Source organism: Sabethes cyaneus, chromosome 1 (assembly GCF_943734655.1).
Source record: "Sabethes cyaneus chromosome 1, idSabCyanKW18_F2, whole genome shotgun sequence".
NCBI classification, from domain to species: domain Eukaryota; kingdom Metazoa; phylum Arthropoda; class Insecta; order Diptera; family Culicidae; genus Sabethes; species Sabethes cyaneus.
In genome coordinates, this window is record NC_071353.1 from 81,396,517 (window position 1) to 81,419,321 (window position 22,805).

At 36.3% G+C, this 22,805-nt stretch overlaps 1 protein-coding gene across 3 annotated transcripts in view; it reads right to left on the reverse strand.

Annotated features, from left to right (window-relative positions):
• The window catches only part of LOC128732919 (syntaxin-binding protein 5), a 1,693,445-nt gene that overhangs the window by 1,328,412 nt on the left and 342,228 nt on the right, over positions 1–22,805 (reverse strand). For all 3 annotated transcript variants that reach the window (XM_053826374.1, XM_053826373.1, XM_053826376.1), the window contains one exon: positions 6,187–6,250. In XM_053826374.1, the coding sequence (XP_053682349.1) occupies positions 6,187–6,250 (64 nt within the window). The remainder of the gene's footprint in view (positions 1–6,186; positions 6,251–22,805) is intronic.

The following is a 22,805-nucleotide window of genomic DNA, read 5'->3' on the forward strand; positions in this document are numbered from 1 at the left end:
CCGAACGGTTGGGCAGAAATCAAGGAAGTAATTTTAAACTCCTACGGAGACAGACGCGATCTAACGTCGCATATTCAATCCTTGTTCTACATTACCCAAGGAAAAAAGACGTTAACTGAATATTATAACAAAGTAAAGACCATCGATACTGCTATCAAATCAACAGCAGCAATGATGGAGGACTACGTTAACTCAACAAAAGCAATAAATAGCCTAGTGAGCTTAATAACGCTCACCAGATTTATAGACGGACTGACGGATGATTTACCAATGCATGTCAGAAGCTACAGGCCAAAAAGCCTGGAGGAGGCTTATGCCATCACAACCCAATACGCGAATGCTGCATACAGACAAAAATTTAATAAAAGACCGCCATCCGACCATATCAACAAAAACGTAAGACAAACAAATTCTAACTTTAATAATCCAAATGTACCTCTCGTTAATATTTCAAAACCGCCTACAAATTTTAATAACAATAGTAACCAATTCATCGCAAAACCGTCCACCTCAAATTTCAATAACCCACATACAAAATCTTATGGGTCCGGAAAATTTAAAACAAGAGCCGCCCCACCGGACGACGACGTTTCGATGAGAACGGCAAGGTCTCATACAGAGGTTAACAACCATGAAACCGAACGCAAAAACTGCGAGGACGAATTTGACACCTCACAGCAACAAGACGAAAACGTGCTTAACTCGGACGACGACGATTACTTTGTCGACGAGGAATTAAATTTTCACGTGGAAGAAGCACCACAAAGAAAAAAAATAATAAAAAAAGACAACAATTTCGTTCCGTACATAACTATCCAAACTTCAAAAGGTGAAATGAAATTTTTGATCGACACAGGAGCGAACAAAAATTACATATCGCCAGCACACGTAAATATTGAAAACTGTAAGATAGAGCCAACATCAAAAGTGACCAATATAAAAGGCACACACATCATAGATAAATCGGCATCATTTGACCCATTTCAAATTAACAAAAAATTAAAATTTTTCATTTTCGAATTTCATAAATTTTTTGATGGACTCATTGGATACGAGTCACTACGAGACCTAAATGCGAAAATCGATGCTAGCAAAAACATTCTGAAAATCGGTAGAAAGACCTTCCATATGAAAAAGAGATTCCCCGAAAAACATAAAATAAACTTAACAGAACAAAAATTTCAATTTGTAAAAATCAGAACAAAAAATGATGGAGATTTTCTCGTAAAAGAAGAAAAACCTTTCGACAATTTTTCAATATTACCAGGCCTCTACAGAAGCACAAACAAAGTAGCTTTTATAGCAGTGCAAAATCACTCAGAAACATCGATCGAAATTAACACAAACGAACTCAAACTTTCTAATGACTTAGATAAAGAAATTGAAAATGACCCGTTCGACCTGATGGATTTACCAAAAACGGTCGACCCTGCGAAATACACATTTAGAGACGATCACATGAATGATGAAGAGAAGCATGCCCTCAAGAAAGTGATCAACAACTATAGAGACGTTCTTTACGTGGAGACAGATAAACTGTCGTTCACCCACAAAATAAAGCACAACGTCAGAACGGTCGACAATGTGCCAGTACACTCCAAATCGTACAAATATCCTTACGTATACGAAAGTGAGGTACAAGACCAAATAAAGAAAATGCTTGCGGACGGAATAATCAAGGAATCTATATCACCATACACCTCTCCTGTATGGGTAGTCCCAAAGAAACCTGATGCGTCTGGCAAAAAGAAATTTCGTTTAGTCATTGATTATAGAAAACTTAATGAAAAAACAATCAATGATAAATATCCCATACCAGAAATCACGGATATTCTGGATAAATTAGGTAAAGCAAAATACTTCTCAACGATCGATTTGGTTTCTGGCTTCCACCAAATTCAGTTGGCAAAGGAAGATACAGAAAAAACCGCTTTTCGGTAAACGGTGGCAAATACGAATTCACTCGTATGCCATTCGGATTAAAGAACGCCCCAGCGACGTTTCAAAGAGTCATGGACTGCATTCTAAGAGACTTAATCGGAGTATGCTGCTTCGTCTACATGGACGATATAATTGTCTTCTCCAGCTCCCTTCAAGAACACGCAAAAAATCTATCTCAAGTGCTTGAAAAATTAAAGGACGCGAGATTAAAAATTCAACTTGACAAATGCGAGTTTTTTAGAAAAGAAACTCAGTTTTTAGGTCATACAGTCTCTGAAGACGGAGTACGACCAAATAGCGACAAAATAGAAGCTATTAAACAATGGCCACTACCTTCAAGTGAAAAAGAAATAAGACAATTTTTAGGAATGCTCGGTTACTAGAGGCGATTTATCAAGGATTTCGCAAAAATCGTTAAACCACTAACAGCACTCCTCAGGAAAGAAACTGAATTTGAAATTACACCCGAAATAAAAAGGTGTTTTGAAAAATGTAAAGAACTTTTAATGCTTGACCCGGTATTAGCTTACCCAGATTTCAATAAAGAATTTTTACTGACAACAGACGCAAGCGACTATGCCATAGGCGCTGTGTTGTCACAAGGACCGATAGGGCGTGACAGACCTATCGCATATGCTTCAAGGACATTAAACCAAACAGAAGAGCGCTACTCAACGACAGAGAAAGAATTCCTGGCAATTGTATGGGCAGTGAAACACTTCAGACCTTATCTTTATGGAAGGAAGTTTAAAATGTTCACAGACCACCAACCACTAACTTTCTCACTTAGTAACGCAAACCATAGAATTATTAGAGGAAAATTGGCTTTAGAAGAATTTGATTATGAACTTATCTATAAACCAGGCAAACAAAACGTAGTCGCCGACACATTGTCACGCGTAAATTTGAAAAACCATTTAAACATGCATTCGCAATCATCGCTATCTTTAAACGTTGAACCGTCTGAGCGAGCAGCAGAAGATTCGGATGATGAAAGCGACATAATGACGGTACACTCGGCAGACACAAGCGACGATTATTTTATCAGATATACCGAAAAGCCAATCAATGTTTTCAGAACGCAAGTTTTATTTAAAATTGGTAATATAGAGTTATCAGCGTACGAGCAAGTCTTTCCAAAATTCCATAGACACACAATTGTCAGAAAAGAATACACCGAAGAAAACGTGGTAGAAATATTAAAACGAACCCTCAACCCGAAGGGTGTAAATTGCTTAAAAGTCCCCGTGTCACTAGCACAATTGGTCCAAGAAACTTACAAAAAACACTTCTCAAGTAATAATATATACAAAGTTTTCATTTCAGAAACCTTACTGGATGACATAAGAATGGAAGAAGAGCAGGATGAAACCATAAGAAACATACACCACTATGGGCATCGTGGCATAAAGGAAAATAAGAACCAAATAATGCAAACCCATTTTTTCCCACAACTCGACCGAAAACTCAAAATTTTTATCAATTCATGTGATATTTGCAAAAAAGCTAAATATGACAGAAAACCACCGAAACTAATAAGAAAGAGTATATTTGGAGAAAAACCTTTCGATCGAGTTCATATAGACATTTTCTTTTTAAAAGGGCAAAAATGGCTCACTATAGTCGACTCCTTTTCCAAATTCGCAAACATCATCCCATTAACCACTAGAACTATCATTGACATAAAAACCGCGATTACCGAGCACATTCGACAGTTCGGAAGACCGAAGACTGTAGTATGTGACCAAGAGCCATCTTTTAGGTCTATAGACTTCGTAGGATTCCTTAACGATCTCGGAATCGAAATACACTTCGCGAGTGGATCGAACTCAAACGGTATAGTGGAACGGTTCCACTCGACACTAATAGAAATTTTCCGCACGAATAAGGCGAAGTTTAACAATCTGACGATAAACGAACAAATAAACATCGTAATAGACATCTACAACAATAGCTTCCATTCAGCCATCAAAAACCAACCGCGAAACTTAATATTCAATAACTCAGGAACAACAAATATGGAAGAGATATCGGAAACAGCTAAAAAATTACAGTCAGCGGTAAAAATCGAACTAAATAGGAGAAAAAACGAATATGAACAACAGCACGAAACTAACAAAAAACCCACAAATCTTTACCCTGGCGACATTAAGTATATTAAAAACTCACAACGCCTAACAAAAGATAAAGACCCATTTAAAACTACAACCGTTAAAACCAACAATGAACTAACATTTGAAGATGTCAACGACATCAAAATACATAAAAACAGAATAAAAAACTAACCAATAAACCAATCATTTAATTCTCGTTACAGTCTACCATTCATCGCCTTAATAAACAGTACCAAATTTAAAGATGTATCCCATAACAATGGCATAATAGCCATAAAGCTAAAACAAGTCAGGATAAGGTTAGGATTTGAGAGGATTATACATAAAATTAACATCCAATCTATCGAGAACAACATAGACTATATCGAAAAAACAGCTGAAAACCTGAAAATCATTGACCATTTACGTAACACACTAGATTTCAAAATCCAATATGCTAGAGGAAAATTGATGAGTTTGTATTCCCACAGAACCAGAAGAGCACTAGTCAATGCATTAGGATCAGTGATAAAATTGTTAGCAGGCAATCCAGACAATGACGATCTAGAAATCATAAATCAGAGTTTAGGTACCCTAGCAAAACAGGAAAATTCAATCTCGAAATCTCTATCAAGACAAATAATCATCAATGAAAAAATACAAAACAAAATCAATAATATTACGGATATTCTCAAAAAGATTAACAAACACATCGTAGAGCAAAGAAACAGTTCGTTAACTGTTAGGGCCGATTTGGAATACATCAACCTGATCATAAACCTTGACTTAATAATCCAAATTCTTAGTAATATAGAAGAACAAATAGAATTTGCCAAATTTAGCGTTTTAAACAGGAATTTATTCTCATTTGAAGAGAAAAAAATATATTTTTAACAGACTAAATGCACAGAAACTAAAATTAGATTACTTAGACCAAATATTTCAGTATAGCTCAGGAAGCGTAATTGTAGGCCGAGGCGAAATTCTAATACTGGTGAAAATACCCATTCTGGACGACAACGAGTTCGATCTGATCAACATTCAACCGCTCAACATAAATAACACACGAATCCACACAAACATAAAGCTGGTGGCAAAGCATGGAGACTCCATTTACAAACAGACTGAACATTGCGACATATGTGAAAAGACAACTCTTCTCGAGGACGAATGCATCCATAACTTCTTAAATCACCGCACACCAAAATGCGACATAAAACCCGTAAGACAAACTACCCGTGTAGAAGAAATCAAGAAAGGAATCATACTTATTGACACAAACGAAAAAGTACTGATTTCCGATTCATGCAACAGCTCTAGATTGATCAACACTCCGACAATCATAGAAGCAAACAATTGCACAATAAAAGTGATGAACATTACATACAATAGCCAAGTCTCTCTGGAAAATAACGAAGAATACCTCCTTCCAGTGTTTGGAAGCAAGATGATACAACTAAACTACACGGAAGAACAAAACGAGTTCTCTCACCTCAAATTGGAAAATTTGAACAGCCTCCAGGACGTAAAACTGGATTTGCATCGTTCTAAAAGAAGAACAACCATCGGAGGAAGAATCCTCCTCATACTAATCATTATCTGCTCTCTTACTATTTATATTATCAACAGAAAAATCAAATCAAAGGAAGAATCCTTTCTAGAAATCCATAACCATGCTGGAACCACCACGGAACCTAAAGACCCTATCAAGCAAATTAAACCGACACCATTACCAAGTCTCATCCTTTTCGGTAAATCGCCCGAGGACGGACGACAATCTAAGAGGGGAGGCGTTACACCACAACTACCCGACCAAAGCGCACCCGAAGTCAAGACGTCAGCGAAAACCCAACCGGGACCCATAGCAACAAACCGAGGAACCAAACCATCAACGCAACCATCGATCAACAACCGATGACGACTGCAAGACCCGATCGAACCACGCGGACAAAGGTTGAATCAGAATCGAACCACCCGAGGAAACGACGCATCAGCAGATTCAGTAGATATAAGCCTTATAGAATTAATTTTCAATTCAGTCTTGTGTGTAGTTAGGAACGATCAAGTGTGAAAAGTATAGTGAATAAATTTTTTTATGCTAACGTGAAACTTTATAGCATAATTTATATATATATATATATATGCAACTTACCTTATTAGCATCCAATGGATTATCAGATAGATGAATTACGGCTCCCGGATGAGTTTTTCTTATTCTGTAAAAAAAAGTATGTGCGAACGTGAATTTTCTCTCAGTGACAGTTAACTTTCCTATGGTATTTGCGACCACTTATTAAGAGAGTTTTCTTAAATAATATAATCAAATTTATATTACTCAAATTTTGACCAGTAAGACCAATGAAATTTAGCATAAATGCGTATCGAGGTAGACACCAATATTACGAAACGCGAAACGGAAAGGATTAGGGGGTAGATTGTATTCTTATTCGGACCACAAAGCAAAGAATAGGGCTTTTGCTACGCACACATGCAAGACATCTGTTGGGCACACATTGCATATTTTCCTATTCGATGCAGCAAAAACGTGCTGGATAAAATTATTATTTTTTCTAAAATTATTCATCATTTTAAAGCAACTAATAGTCAAAGTAACCGACAAATGTTCTCTGAAATATATGCTGACTTGTGGTAACTAGGATTTCGGTGCATTCGTGTTAAATCGGTGTTCCAAATATGCTGTTTTTTGAAGCAGTATACGGCATAGACCAAGTTGAAAGTAACGGAATATAAAATTGGTTTTAGCATAATAAATTGCTTTCTTAGCCGAAAGCAACTGCTGGCTATTGATATTTTTTAGTTTTATCCCCCTAACATAGGTCATAGTTACAGTTTTGATCATTGCTACCGCGTCTTAGCTTATTCGTTGAAAATAATTTTTGACGTAGGACTACGTCTTACGGCAAGTTTTGGGATAGGGTGTCATTCCAAAAAATCGAAAAATGCGAGTGTCACGAAAAATGATACGTTTTGAACGCTAATAGCTCAGCGGTTTTCCGATCGATTTTCAATAGTCTTACACCAATCGTTCGGAAAATCGTCTAAGAATTGACCCAAATGAAGAAAAGTATGGATTTTTGACGTTGAACTATTGAAATATTGAATATATTGAACCTATGTTTTACCAGAATTCTCGCTTTGTGATTGGTTGGAAGATTCTTTACGATGATCTAAACCTATACCAATTTTATATCTGTGCTTGGGAAGTAAGCCAAAACAAGTGACAAAGTTTCCTCATTTCAGCAGCATTTTTTTTGCATAAATTGGAGTTCAACGTTTTAAAAGCGTATTATCCAGCAGTGTCGCCCTCCAAACTACTCGGAATGGCAGTTTTTGTGCTTTTCTGACTGCCGTTAAGGCCTTTAAGCAATATTCAGTTCCAACATGTTAACCCATGTTCTAAGTCCATGTAAACAAACCACTGATAGACGTCAAAGAAGTGAGGTTATGCTCGCCCGTGCAAAACCTTATGGCATTTCTCCCCAGTGCCGCACTTAGGGATGGTTACACTTCAGGCACGTACCCAGGGGTCACATATCCTCTTTTTCATACTGCGGATTTATAATTCGTAGTCAGTTTAACTGGAACATTCCTGAATCGTGGCTCACGAACGGGTGCAGCTGACCCAACCACTTCACCTTGCTCAAACCCATGAAAGCCCTCTTCTTCTGTGTCATAGCTGATTTCGTTGCTTTTTACGCGTCTAGAGTTGTCCGAAAATTCTGTTGATGTCTCGGCATGCTGCGACTGCTATTGTTTTTCATAAGTTATCTTTTTCAGATGAGCGATATTGCGATCGAAACGCTTTCCATTATGTTGATCCTTAATGGTTGTTCGTAAGCCAGAGCGCGATACAACAAGAAACTACTTTGGGTTGAAAGTTGTTTTAAGTTCGTTTCCCGGAAGCAAGTTGCGCATCAACACCACATTTCCAGTATCAATTGATGATCTTCTTGCTTTGCATCGTAAGTCTTGACATCGGCTCCGGTTTACTCGCACCCACATTCGCACATATTGCAGCTTACTATGTTGACACTATGAAGATGCGCATTTGGGGTATAATGGGTATTAGAAATTATGCGTGACATGTTTTTAATAAATTGTCGGTGGATATTTAATGAGCAAAACCAAGATACTTCTTTAATCCGTGGAAGGATGCTATGACAGAATCTTCCGAGTTGACCGTCATCCCAACTTCTTTGCCAGTCGGTCAAAACTTTTTCTTTGATGATTGTATAGTAGTCCGATACTTCTGGTTGGCGATCATTCAATGCCCCATCTAGGGCTCCACGTGTAGGAAGCGAATCCCAAGTAACAAATTTCATTTTAAAGTGCACTTGAAGAGGTTTACAGCATTTTCTTCTTAAAACCGATCATAAAACTTATAATTCTACAAAATTTCAAAAACACAGCAATAAAATCCTTATAGAACTAGGGAGCCCCACACTAAAGAAGGTTCTCGAGAATAATTCCAAAGGTCCTTTTAAAACTTGTAATTTTTATCGATATCTATTTATATTCACTTTCAAGAGTCGCTTGAAACACCATAAGTGTTGCTGATTTTATGGTTGTCTTCTCAAAGAACGCTTGCAAGACATCATACACTTTTCACAGCCTTAAAGTTTTTAATTGACTGAGAGCTATAAGAGAAAAAAGCATTTACAGATATTACTTTTCCAAAATGGATATAACCCTTTAAACCCGAGCCCTCACAATTGTGTAGGTGAGACATGACTACTTTTAAAAAATTTTCCTTCCCTTTCTAAACGTCGTACTTTTACATATATGGCGCCAATCTCTTGTGTAAACATCGTAGCACGTAAAAAAAATAGAAAATAGCTGAAAAGAAGTTTTCTTTTGTGTTTGGATTAATTATTGTCTAGTCTTCAAAATCTTGTGAAAACAGCAAAAAGTTTTATCTGTCGTATTTTCTTATTGGATCCGTATTTCGAAATTGCTTAGATAAAAAATTATTGGTAATAAGTATTTCTAATTGATGTAATTAAAAATTTACGCGAAATAACTTGTACAACTTACTTATGCACATTGCTTTTTATACCTACACAATTGTGTAGGTTCGGCCTTATTGCATACCTACTTTAACCTTTACGTTCCCGCCGGGACTTCAAAAATTAGTGTACTTGCCGTTACACTTTTGGCTCTATCTTTACTATTTTTTGATCGATTTTTATACAACTTGTCTTTAAAGAACCACCTTAGATTGACCTTCAATATAGAAATATATTAGCAAATTTTGGATCCATTTTCCCAGAGATATTCCAGATCGCAGTGGGATTACTTTTTCCCGTCATAAGTAATAGATGAAATAAAACGAAATTTGCTGCTGCCAGCTCATTTTGAGTCAGTAAGAATGAATACATTATACTGTAGAGCATTCGTTCATGCTCCACACTACGGAAGCTCCGTTTAGAGTACTAGCAGAACCTAAAACTGGTCATTTATAAATTGTAAAATAATAAAGAAGTGTGGCAAATGATGTATTCAACTACGGTATTTTCTAAGACAAATTCTTGGATCAACATTTGAATGTTTTAAGCCAATCTGGACGTTCCTGTATATTTGTTGTATTAAGATTAGTAAAAACTTAACTTGCAAAAAGTTGCGCGTATTTCCATAGCTACGTAGCGACCGTTCCGCTGCTTCAGAAGCTGAAGTTTATGAGCCTCGAAGCGATGATCTCACTCTAAACTAAACGGGGTCAACCCTATTCAATTCTGTGGACTTCTTTACACAAAATAATTAGGTTTTTCATGTTTTGTTTTTTCAAAACCTGGCTTGGTATAGTCCAAAAAGGGTAAAAAATGTTAAAAATAGGGGAAAATGAGCAAAATGGGGCACTTCCCAATGACAAACAGGAAAGCGGTGGGCACCACGCGATTCTCCGGAAAATTTTACATAAGATCACCTACACTTTATCAGCCTGCAGGCCATATCTTAATTGCATCCGTTTTTTCGGCTCGTTTTTGCCCATAGTGCAATGGTATAAGATAAGGCCGAACCCACACAATTGTGTAGGTTGCTAAATTTAGCAAACATTTATTGCAATGTGTAGAATACACTAGTTTTAGTATCTCGAGCGATAATAAAAATGTATATTGATCCAAAAACCAAAAATATCGTAACTAAAACCCTCCGTGCTTAAAGGGATAAATGAAAATAGAAAATAAAAATGGTAACAAAAGCAGCTGCTTTGTTGCCCATACATAAAAAATTTCATGCCACGCCCAGTTTGTCGATGTTTTGTGACATGAAAGTTAGAAAATTTTAACGCGACGATTATATTTGCTAGATTATTGAAAAATTTATTTAATAAAAAAATTCAAAAGTTTCATTAAAAAGTTGATAACTACTAAATTTTTAACAAATTGCGGTAAAAAGCCTTTTATATGTTCAAACATTTATTTAAAAAGATATGATCACTTATGGTATTGCAAAACACTATGTTTATAAACGCCCACATGCAACTGGCTACAATTTCGAAAGTAGTCCAAAATAGCCCTGTCCGCTATTTTTTCAATGGTTTTATCTAAATCAACCACAAAGCGATTCTTAGACTAACATTTCTTGCACAAGACAAAGAAAATTTTTCCAAGAGGGCAATAAGTTCATCCATACTTTGTAACTTTTCTTTTGTTCAGTCTGAACTTCTCAGGGCGAACATAAGTCAATGCGGAGAACAAGCGAGCACGTGGAAAAGAATATAGCAGGGCTCTATGATTAAATATGATGAAAAGATAATGTAATTCACTAGATACAACGAATTTATTTAAAGATCGTTTGGCGTCAGGATGGGAAGGGTTTTTGGATGGTCGTATACCTTAACGTAGCTGGGTCGTAGCTCATCCGAAGTCTGCTCAGAGTGGTGAATTTTAGCGGTGGTGCCACCTCGTGGCCGGGTTGTGACTAGGACAGCCGCTTCAATCAATCTGGTGGGCGGCGGGAATCCAACTTCGCTGGCCGTCGTTAGCCGCCGGTGTTACCGTTGAAGGCCTCGTTCACAGGTCGCTGGTTGGTTCGAATCTTAGCGAAACTCGAGGGGTCCCGCAGTCTGCCAGGGAAATACAGAAGTATCCGCGTCTGCGATTGTAGCCGGGTGATTTGCACCAGCCAACGAGAATTTATACTTTAATAAAATGACGCGACTTGGTTCGGTCTATGGTTGTTACCAGAAAGAAGACCGTCCGCAGGGCGGACGGCGTGTTTATTCAACTCCCCCTAATTTTGAAAGTCATGCTGAGATCCCGCGTAGCTGTCAAAGTTGGTCCACTGACAGGCTGGCAGTTGCGTCAATGTATACGGGTTTGGTCGAAGTTGATATGGAGGGGTATTAGAAGCGGGATTGGGATTTTATTTAAATTTAAATTTAAATTAGGTATATTTAACTCAAAAAAGTAATTAGAACAGAATTTTAATCTTAAGGCAAAATATTTATTTTAAAATAGATTATTTAAGTTAGACAAAATATTATTAGATTAATCAATGATTAGATTTAGATACAGGTATACCTCGATATAAGACAGCCTCGTTATAAAACAACCTCGATATAAGACAATTTTGTCTTATATCGAAACAAATCCCTTTGACATAGCTGATAACGATACCAGAGCTGATTTTCCATTCTGAAATCGGTGCCATGAAGATGTTCATTATTTCAAAATAACCCCAAAAATAGTAAAAAACTAATAGTACAAACAATAATAAATAGTTCAAGAACCGTAAATACATAACACAGAGCAAAACTGGCGACCACTAATACAATTTTTTTTAAAAACCCGAATTAATCCACCTAGCGGCGTGGCCTAGCCTTTCTACTGCCACAATAATCATTATTTAATTTCTCAGGAACATCTATAATTAACTTGACTATATTTTTAAATATCCGTTCCGTATTCCCCAAAATCCTTATTTGCCAGTAAAATTCACAACGTATTGCGTAGAATAATTATATTTTCTTTCCTTGGGTGCGTAAATACTTGTAAGCGTCATTTATGTTATTTGATGAACACCTTATTTAGTTTTATAATCGGTCGCCTTAACTTTTGGGTTTCAGAGCCACATACGAAACTTGTTTTGAACTGACAATATGAAATATGCGTTCATAGCATATTTTTTGATATTTTTACCTTTGTTATACTATAACAAAGGTTTAGGAATTGGTCGAAAAACACGAAATTGATCCGAGGCCCGGAGGGCCGAGCCACATATACCAATCGACAGGGTTCGACGAACTGAGCAATGTCTGTGTGTGTGTGTGTGTGTATGTGTGTATGTATGTGCGGGGCGCAACTTTTCTATCGCCTGTTTCTCGAAGATGGCTGAACGGATTTGTTCGCTATTACTTTTGTTTGAAAGGTATTATTGCCTAGTATATCACTATTGAATTGTTTCATGGTCCGACTTTTCGTTTGAAAGTTATAAGCAAAAATGTGAAAATTACGTGACACGATTTTCTCCGGAACCAACAATCTTAGTATCGAATTAAAGCTCTTGTTAAGGCTAAATTTTTCGGATAAATTTTATTGAAAACAAACGAGTAGTTTAAAAGTTATGCTTAAAAAACCTGTTTTGACAAGGTAATAATTATCGCCTGTTTCTTAGAGATGGCTAAACCGATTCAGGCGTTTTTAGTCTCATTTGAAAGGTAACATAGCCTAATAGATCACTATTGATTTGTTTTTTGATTAGACGTTTAATTTGAAAGTTATGAGCAATTGAAAACAACACATTAAAATTTACAATAATTTATAATGATTTCATCTAAGATAGTTTATCGAGTTTGAATTATTTTGGCATCAAATTAGAGGTTTTAATGCTGCAAATATATCTGCAAAATTTCAGAAGAATCGGTTTTGCCGATCAAAAGATATTAACCCTCCAACACTCGCGCCAACTTTTGTAATACGGTTACTCGCGCGCACAATGGCCCAAAGCCAAAAAGACATGCGCACTAGATTTTTGACTGAGAAAACTTGGTTTTAGGTTTATGAAACCTTCGGAAGAATTTCTTGAAATTGAAAGTTCTATCATCTGGTGCAATTTAAATTTTGATTAATCCCCCTAAAAGTGAAATAAAAAAAGTATTTTTCTTCAGTTTCAATATAACACATTGATGTGTTCTGCAAAGTTTTAGAACATATTATTACAAGAAATTTTGTTGAATACAGTAACCTTCTATCTATTCAGCGAAAATAGAAAAATCTTATTCATTGTATATGAATTTGTAAAATCAGGTTTTCCTATTGTAGCTCTTCTTGTAATTGTTGTTTGACTTTTTCGTGTATTACAAAATTCTATCTTTTTCGTGTATTACAAAATTCTATAAATAGTAAACATACACAACTTTGATGAATATAGTATACCTCTATGTTTGTTTGTTTAGGTACTGTAGAACTTTGATTAAAAAAATGCCTTAATTTTGACCCCGAATGACTCGACTACCAACAGATACATTTACATTTTATATTTGCTGATAGTTTTGCTGCATACAGATACCATTTTTCCATATGAAAAAACGAGAGAAAATTCCAGGGCCAAACGCGGTACACCTCACATGCTGATTGCTTCGTTTCTGTAATGTCAGTTTATGCTGATCCATTTTCCCACAATTTAAAGTATTAATACATTGAATAATTCTGACGTTTTGCTCATAACAAGTGAATTGAAGAATATACGTTAGTTGAACAGCGATTTGTAACTTTATAACAATATGGCATTCAAAAACCTACACGTGTTGTACAAAATGCAACAACGTGAGTAACCGTAGGTTAATAAAAATTGATGAAATTTATTCAAGAAAACTTGTATGTTAAAGAATAATATTTCCTCTTACAACTTGCTTTTACTTGCACTTACTCAAATTAGTAACAACCAACTTACCCTTACTCAGTAATTTCATGAAAAAAAGAATCAAAATTTACAGGTGCTGCTATTTTGTTCAAATTTTGTAAACTTATTTATTCAATTTCCAAAAATTTTATGAAAACCAACGCACTACGCATCGTTAACCAATGAATGAATTATGTTCCGAAGACGTGTTGATTTCTATCTCAAAGAGCAAGTAAGACCGTATAACAAAGGTTCCTTTCACCACTAGGTGGATTAAATCGGGTTTTTTTAGAGTGGTTTTAGCCCAAAGGGTAGATTTTTTTTTGATATTTTGATATTAATACCATGCGTTCAAAAGTTAGCATCTTTGAAAAACAAGAGTTCAGAAAAATTATTATTATACTTCGTTTTTGAAGAAAAAGGATATCTACAACAAAATGATTAATCTCAAAATTTTACTATTAGTTTGCTTGGCTTCAATTTTGCAATATAGGGTATGTTGCTACATCGTCGTAATTGCCTATTCCCGTCCTATCCAACAGAAATTATTAAAAATATCAGCATTTTTATGACATACAATGCAAAACTAGTTATTCCCTAATATTTTAGTTAGTTGCCTATCATACGCGATCAATCAAAGTGAGCTGAGATCTATTTAAATGCTTTTTATCATTAAAGAAGTCCTAACAGCCAAATTTCCTACGTTTTTTCGTACGACGAAGAAGACAATGTCGACTAGTCGTTTTAATTTCCGTCATTCATAAATGAAAATAACTCACGCAAGGCATTGTCGTTATTTTATAGCCAGGAAAACTTGCCTGACCTGCAGAAATTTTGCAGAATAACCTTTTGTCATGCCGTCCTACACAAATACATGCGCGTTAGCTTCGTAAACGTTGTTGTGATTTTTAGTTCGGACGATGAAAAATTTTGATGGACGGATTTTAAAACGGTACGACGAATTTTAGAAATGAAGTCAGTTGCGTAATTTCAATAATATGCTTTAATAGTCGCTTTTCAGTGATTTCAAACTTCACGGATCGGAAGGTAAGTGTGTTTTAGTCAAATCAGCAAACTTTTGGAGTATTCATTAAATCCATCCAACGAATGATGAAAATTAGAATGGCTTTACTTAGTACGACGGGAATTAGAAAAAAACCCTATCTGAATTAGAAAAAATAACTGAATAGAGCATTAGATATGAAAAAGAGAAATTGAACTTTTTCTTAGCTGGCGCTCCTTCAGATAATTATTTTTGCATGAAAATCAAAACTTGAGCTTCTTTTGAATGTACTTTCATGAAAAGATAGTCATTAGCCTGATCGCATCGGTTTTACAATGTTAGAGAGTTAGGAAAACAAGATGAGGTCGAAAAATAGTGCAAAAACTGCACCATAAACATGCTTGAGAATGAGAAATATGATCGATATGATTTCCAGTGCTGGTCATTTTTGATTTATTAATTAAAACATGATACATGACATAAGACATCTGTCCTTTAAAATGTCACTAACGAAAACAAATCGTAAAAGTTACTACCGTGCAACGTTTACTTCCTATTTTTCATATAACATTTCTAAGCTCTAGTATCTATGGATTGAAAAGAGCATATATTGATGCGCAAAATTTGTATGAAATTTGTATAAATTTATTTGGAAAAATCAACTCACTAGTATTTTGATCCTATACAACACTATACTTATACAGTAGACTCTCGGAAAAGTTAATTGATTGGGGAATCGGTCGATTAACTTTTCCGAACTATTAACTTTTCTGAGTAGTTCTAAAAGTCATTGAAAATGATGAATACAAAAGCTAACAGTGCATTCCGGGATATGGGATACATATTTTTATGTACCTGGAAGTTGTAATGGAAAGAAGTATGTAGCAATATCTTTATGAAGTAATACTTAGTTCCATAGTTTTTTTTTAAAAAATAATACGTTTCACTAAGTTTAAAACAGTCGGTTACACTAGTTTACTTTTGTTTTTTCGTAGTCTACGTTTTGATTAAAAATAAGCGTTCGCGCTAATTTTTAGTTCCTTGCTGTTCCTTCTTTTGCATTTAAAATTCAATCTGAGTTTCCGCTTTTCCAGTATATTTCCAAAAATCCTGAAGTAACTATATGCCCGTATTGAACTATTGTTGCAACTGTCCGATACAAGAGTTTAATTTAATCCCAGTTATGATGCGACTCTGTATGAAACTGTGGAAAGGTGACAATAAGCCGAAAAATGAGAAATAAAAATAGAAGGTAAACACACGTGTGTGAAAAAACGCTTGGACAACCAATAAATTCAAACTCTCAGAAAAGTGAAGGCAAAAATTAACTTTTTAGAGCGTTGCATGAGAGCTGATATACGCTTAACTTTTCTGAACAATTAACTTTTCAGAGAGTTAACTTTTCTGAGAGTCTACTGTATACTTAAATTAACTGCTTTTCTCCGCTTTTTGCTTTGCGTGCAATTGTGAGTAACAGCAAGTGAAGAAAATGACAATTGAAATCTAAAATCAAAGAAAAGAAAAAACTTTGCAATTGAATCCCGCTATTTAATATTTATTTGCGACAGATACGTAGTTCGCCTACAACATGCAGGCTTCATCAATGTCTTTTTTCAAAGCGTATACGTATCTGTCGCGAATAAATATTAAATAGTGGAATTTAGTCAGTAGAAGTTTTTTTCTTTTCTTTAATTTCAGAGTTCGTATTCTACTAAGAGGCTTCAAAAATTTCTGACTTTTGACATGTTTCTCACTTTTCTTGAATTTCATTGCAAATTGTCATCAAATACACATACATACACATACATACATACATATATACATACATACATACATACATACATACATACATACATACATACATACATACATACATACATACATACATACATACATACATACATACATACATACATACATACATACATACATACATACATACATACATACATACATACATACATACATACATACATACATACATACATACATACATACATACATACATACATACATACATACATACATACGTACATACATACATACATACATACATACATACATACATACATACATACATACACACATACATACATACATACATACATACATACATACATACATACATACACACATACATACATACATACATACATCGCACACATTGAATACAATCAACATTTGATTGATACGTTTTGATTTCAGACGTTTTAACGGTTTAATATACGGTGCTTAAGTGTTAAAGTTTGAATAACTTTTGAATGAACCGTCCGATTTTAAATAACTCGGTTTCGTTTGATAGATCTCAGCAGTAATTTTCAAATAATAATAAAATGTGTGATGTTTTTCATTGAATTAATTCTTAAATGTTACAAAAATATGTTTTAAACACTATTTTTTCACATTTCTTTATGAAACTTTCAAACTACAAGTCCAATCATCATGAAATTTGAAAGTTAAGGGTTTGTAAGGCTCCTCTTTCATATGCAATCAATTTTGTTCAAATAGGTTAAGGGATCTATGAGATAATGAAGTCCCATATTTTTCGTATTTTTATACATAACTTTTGAACTAAAAGTCCGACTAAAAATAGCGACCAATGGGACACCTAGACCTTTCATTTGACACTAAGAACATTACAATCGGTCCAGCCATCTCCGAGAAAAGTGAGTGAGATTAAAAGCGTTACATACACACACACACACACACACACACACACACACACACACACACACACACACACACACACACACACACACACACACACACACACACACACACACACACACACACACACACACACACACACACACACACACACACACACACACACACACACACACACACACACACACACACACACACACACACACACACACACACACACACACACACACACACACACACACACACACACACACACACACACACACACACACACACACACACACACACACACACACACACACACACACACACACACACACACACACACACACACACACACACACACACACACACACACACACACACACACACACACACACACACACACAGAAAATGCTCAGTTTTCGAAACTGAGTCGAATGGTATATAACATTCGGCCCGCAGGACCTTCTGTCCATTTCCGGTTTTCCAAGTGATTTCTATACCTTTATACTATATATTTATATAGTAGAAAGGCAAAACCATGTTTCGATATAAGACAATTTCGATATAAGACAACTTTTAGAAATTATAAATTGTCTTATATCGAGGTATCCCTGTAATACAAAATATAGAAATTCAAATGAAAATTTAGCATTGTGACCTACGTTTAAGGGGTTACAATTTTCCCCGGGCAGGTAATAAAAAATAGGAACATTTTTTTTATTGTCAAAAAGGAGTTACTTTCGCTCTTACGAGCTTAGGGGCCTACATCTTCCGGAATTCCGACGAAATTCGGACGGAATTCGCACACATTGAATACAATCAACATTTGATTGATACGTTTTGATTTCAGACGTTTTAACGGTTTAATATACGGTGCTTAAGTGTTAAAGTTTGAATAACTTTTGAATGAACCGTCCGATTTTAAATAACTCGGTTTCGTTTGATAGATCTCAGCAGTAATTTTCAAATAATAATAAAATGTGTGATGTTTTTCATTGAATTAATTCTTAAATGTTACAAAAATATGTTTTAAATACTATTTTTTCACATTTCTTTATGAAACTTTCAAACTACAAGTCCAATCATCATGAAATTTGAAAGTTAAGGGTTTGTAAGGCTCCTCTTTCATATGCAATCAATTTTGTTCAAATCGGTTAAGGGATCTATGAGATAATGAAGTCCCATATTTTTCGTATTTTTATACATAACTTTTGAACTAAAAGTCCGACTAAAAATAGCGACCAATGGGACACCTAGACCTTTCATTTGACACTAAGAACATTACAATCGGTCCAGCCATCTCCGAGAAAAGTGAGTGAGATTAAAAGCGTTACATACACACACACACACACACACACACACACACACACACACACACACACACACACACACTCACACACACACACACACACACACACACACACACACACACACACACACACACACACACACACACACACACACACACACACACACACACACACACACACACACACACACACACACACACACACACACACACACACACACACACACACACACACACACACACACACACACACACACACACACACACACACACACACACACACACACACACACACACACACACACACACACACACACACACACACACACACACACACACACACACACACACACACACACACACACACACACACACACACACACACACACACACACACACACACACACACACACACACACACACACACACACACACACACACACACACACACACACACACACACACACACACACACACACACACACACACACACACACACACACACACACACACACACACACACACACACACACACACACACACACACACACACACACACACACACAGAAAATGCTCAGTTTTCGAAACTGAGTCGAATGGTATATAACATTCGGCCCGCAGGACCTTCTGTCCATTTCCGGTTTTCCAAGTGATTTCTATACCTTTATACTATATATTTATATAGTAGAAAGGCAAAACCATGTTTCGATATAAGACAATTTCGATATAAGACAACTTTTAGAAATTATAAATTGTCTTATATCGAGGTATCCCTGTAATACAAAATATAGAAATTCAAATGAAAATTTAGCATTGTGACCTACGTTTAAGGGGTTACAATTTTCCCCGGGCAGGTAATAAAAAATAGGAACATTTTTTTTATTGTCAAAAAGGAGTTACTTTCGCTCTTACGAGCTTAGGGGCCTACATCTTCCGGAATTCCGACGAAATATGCGGCAATGATTTTTTCCATTTAAGGAGCTCTTTTCCCCAATATTAGACAGATCTTCAGGAGTGAGACTCGCCATTTCGCTATTAAGAGCTCATGGGCCTACTTCTTCCGGAGTTCCGACGAAATATATGGTAATGATTTTTCCACTAAAGGAGCTCTTTTCCCATATATTAGACAGATCTTCAGGAGTGCGACTCGCCATTTTTATTAAGTGTTTATGGGCCTACTTCTTCTAAAACTAAGACACTATGCAAAGCGATGATTGTTTCCATCAAGGAGCTCTTTCACTTAGTATTAAGTATACTTCTAGGAGTGGGACTCGCCATCGGGATGTATTTTCGCTATCATAAGCTTATGGGCCTGCTTCTTTCGGAGTTCCGACGAAATATATGGCAATGATTTTTCCATTGAAGGAGCTCTTTTCCCATATATTGGACAGATCTTCAGGAGTGAGACTCGCCATCTCTTTTAATCGGTGGGAATAAAACTTTCAATGAATTATAGTTCATTTCAATTCGAAATCTGAGAACCGGTCTTTCAGGGTTCGTCAGAAAAAATGCCACTCTGCTGCCTCGCTATAACCGATATACTATCAACAATCAATGATTAAAAGGAACCGCCAATGATCAAAAATATTTTAATTAACTATATGCATTTAGAAGACAGAATTACATTATACACTCTTCTTAAATAATTTACTAACTATTTTTATTTATTTATTAATTTACTAGTCTCCGATGGTATCGCACAGACAGCTCGTAATTCTAATACATACTTATTCTAAATTTAAAAGTCATTCTACTAATATTAAAATCATAAGAGTCAGACAATACATTGAATTCACGACAACATACGTCAATAGGATTGTTCTGGCCAAATAGAGTGCGATGCATTGGAAGCCGAAAAAAGTCAGATCGACGAGTAAGCCTGGGTGGTACGTTGATTTGAAGCCGCTCCAGCAGCTCCGGGCAGTCAATATTGTTTCCAAGAAGATCAAAGACAAATAAACGTTGCAGCAACCTGCTCCTATTTGCCAGTGTGGGTAGCCGTATAAGAGCGCATCGATGTTCATACGGAGGCAATCGAATTGAATCATCCCAGGGTAGCGTTCGCAAGGCGTACCGAATGAAGCGACACTGGATTCGTTCAATCCGGTTGATCTGGACAGCATGGTAAGGTGCACATACTAGCGCTCCGTACTCCAAAATACTACGTACTATCGCGCAGTAGAGAGACTTCAGACAATAGACATCATCGAACTGCTGCTTATTTCTTTTGATGAAGCCTAGTAACGCATATGCTTTGGCAGTTGTAATCGCAACGTGCTGAGCGAAACATAATTTGCTATCAAGGAGAATTTCTAAATCTTTTACAGAATCGACCCGGCTGATGCTGACTGTTTGCATTCTATAATCAAATAAAGTAGTCTGTCTGTTCCTGCAGAATGAGATCACATTGCATTTCTGTATATTAACTTCCATGCCATGCAATGTACACCAATTCAACAGCGAATCAATATCGGATTGTACAGCGCAGCAATCAACTGTCGATGCTACTACCTGGTAAAATTTTAGGTTGTCAGCGAACATCAACTTTGGAGATTTTATAGTGGAGCACAGATCGTTCACAAAAAGATTGAACAGCAGTGGGCCAAGGTGGCTTCCTTGGGGCAAACCTGATTTTATCTCAAAATGGAAGGAGCTAGTTCCATTAACTCGCACAAAGGCATCGCGGTCGGTAAGATACGACCGTATCCACCGTGTCAGCCATTCAGGAAATCCCAACCTTACCAGCTTCGTTACCATCAAAGAATGCGGCACCCTATCGAACGCTTTAGCAAGATCCACATAGACGACATCGATCTGCTGACGCTTCTCAAGTGCATTCGTCAGCGTAGAAACATATGACATCAAGTTAGTAATCGTTGAGCGCTTTTTCACAAACCCATGCTGATATTCCGAGATGATGATGATGAACCTTCGGGTAAAGCGAATCGTGGATAAGGCTTTCGAAAACGTTCGGCAAGCAGCTTAGAATCGAAATACCACGATAATTCTTGACGTCATGTGTACTACCTGCTTTATGGACAGGTGTAATAGCGGCAGTCTTCCAAACACTCGGGAAAATTCCTTCCGAAATTGATAAATTAAAAATAATCGTTGCCGAAATAGCAAGTGTCGCAGCACAGTTTTTGAAGAGAAACGGTGGCAGTCTGTCCGACCCAGCGCCTTTCGATACATCAATTGATTGCAACTTGAACATCACATCACTCTGAGGAAAATTGAATAACGGCATATTTAAATCGTACAACGGTAAACTATTCAGATACGCTTCAGACGAAGGTGGTCGGTTATTACTTTGCACACCTCGAAAGAAGGATGAGAATAGGTTTGCTGACTCCAGTGGTGACTCCGCCGAGCTATCGTTGTAGTGCACACGTTGAGAGATTCCACCTTGCTGCTTCCGATTCTTTACACAGGGTAAGGAACGAGTTAAGCAGTGTCACCTATTTTAATCAGTTGAACATAAATGAGCCGAAAACGCACTTTTTTTATTCATATTTTCAAAATCTTTTGATAGGAACATCTTCACAAATCACTTAACCATATATTTGATTCACACAAACACAATTTATTGGGTTTCCGACAAGAAATATGTTGAATTAAAAATTGTTGTCCAAAACGTACATTTTTCAGCTGCTGAAGGCAATCGCCACCTCGCCTCTAACGAATCCATCACATTTTTCAGCACTGATTACAACCACTCTAAAAGTCAAGCACTCAATTGTCACATACCATATTATTCATTCTCTTTTTTTCTATTATCTAAGGCTTTGTCACTAGCCGAAAGTTTTATTATTTTCTAACAAAACTGAAAACAAATTCTGAATTGACGGAACCTGTTCACCACTAGCAGCAGCTGCAGCACAACTGATGAACTATCGTGTTGTCAAGACACTGTTTCGGTTCTGGAAATAAGAATTTTAAGTTT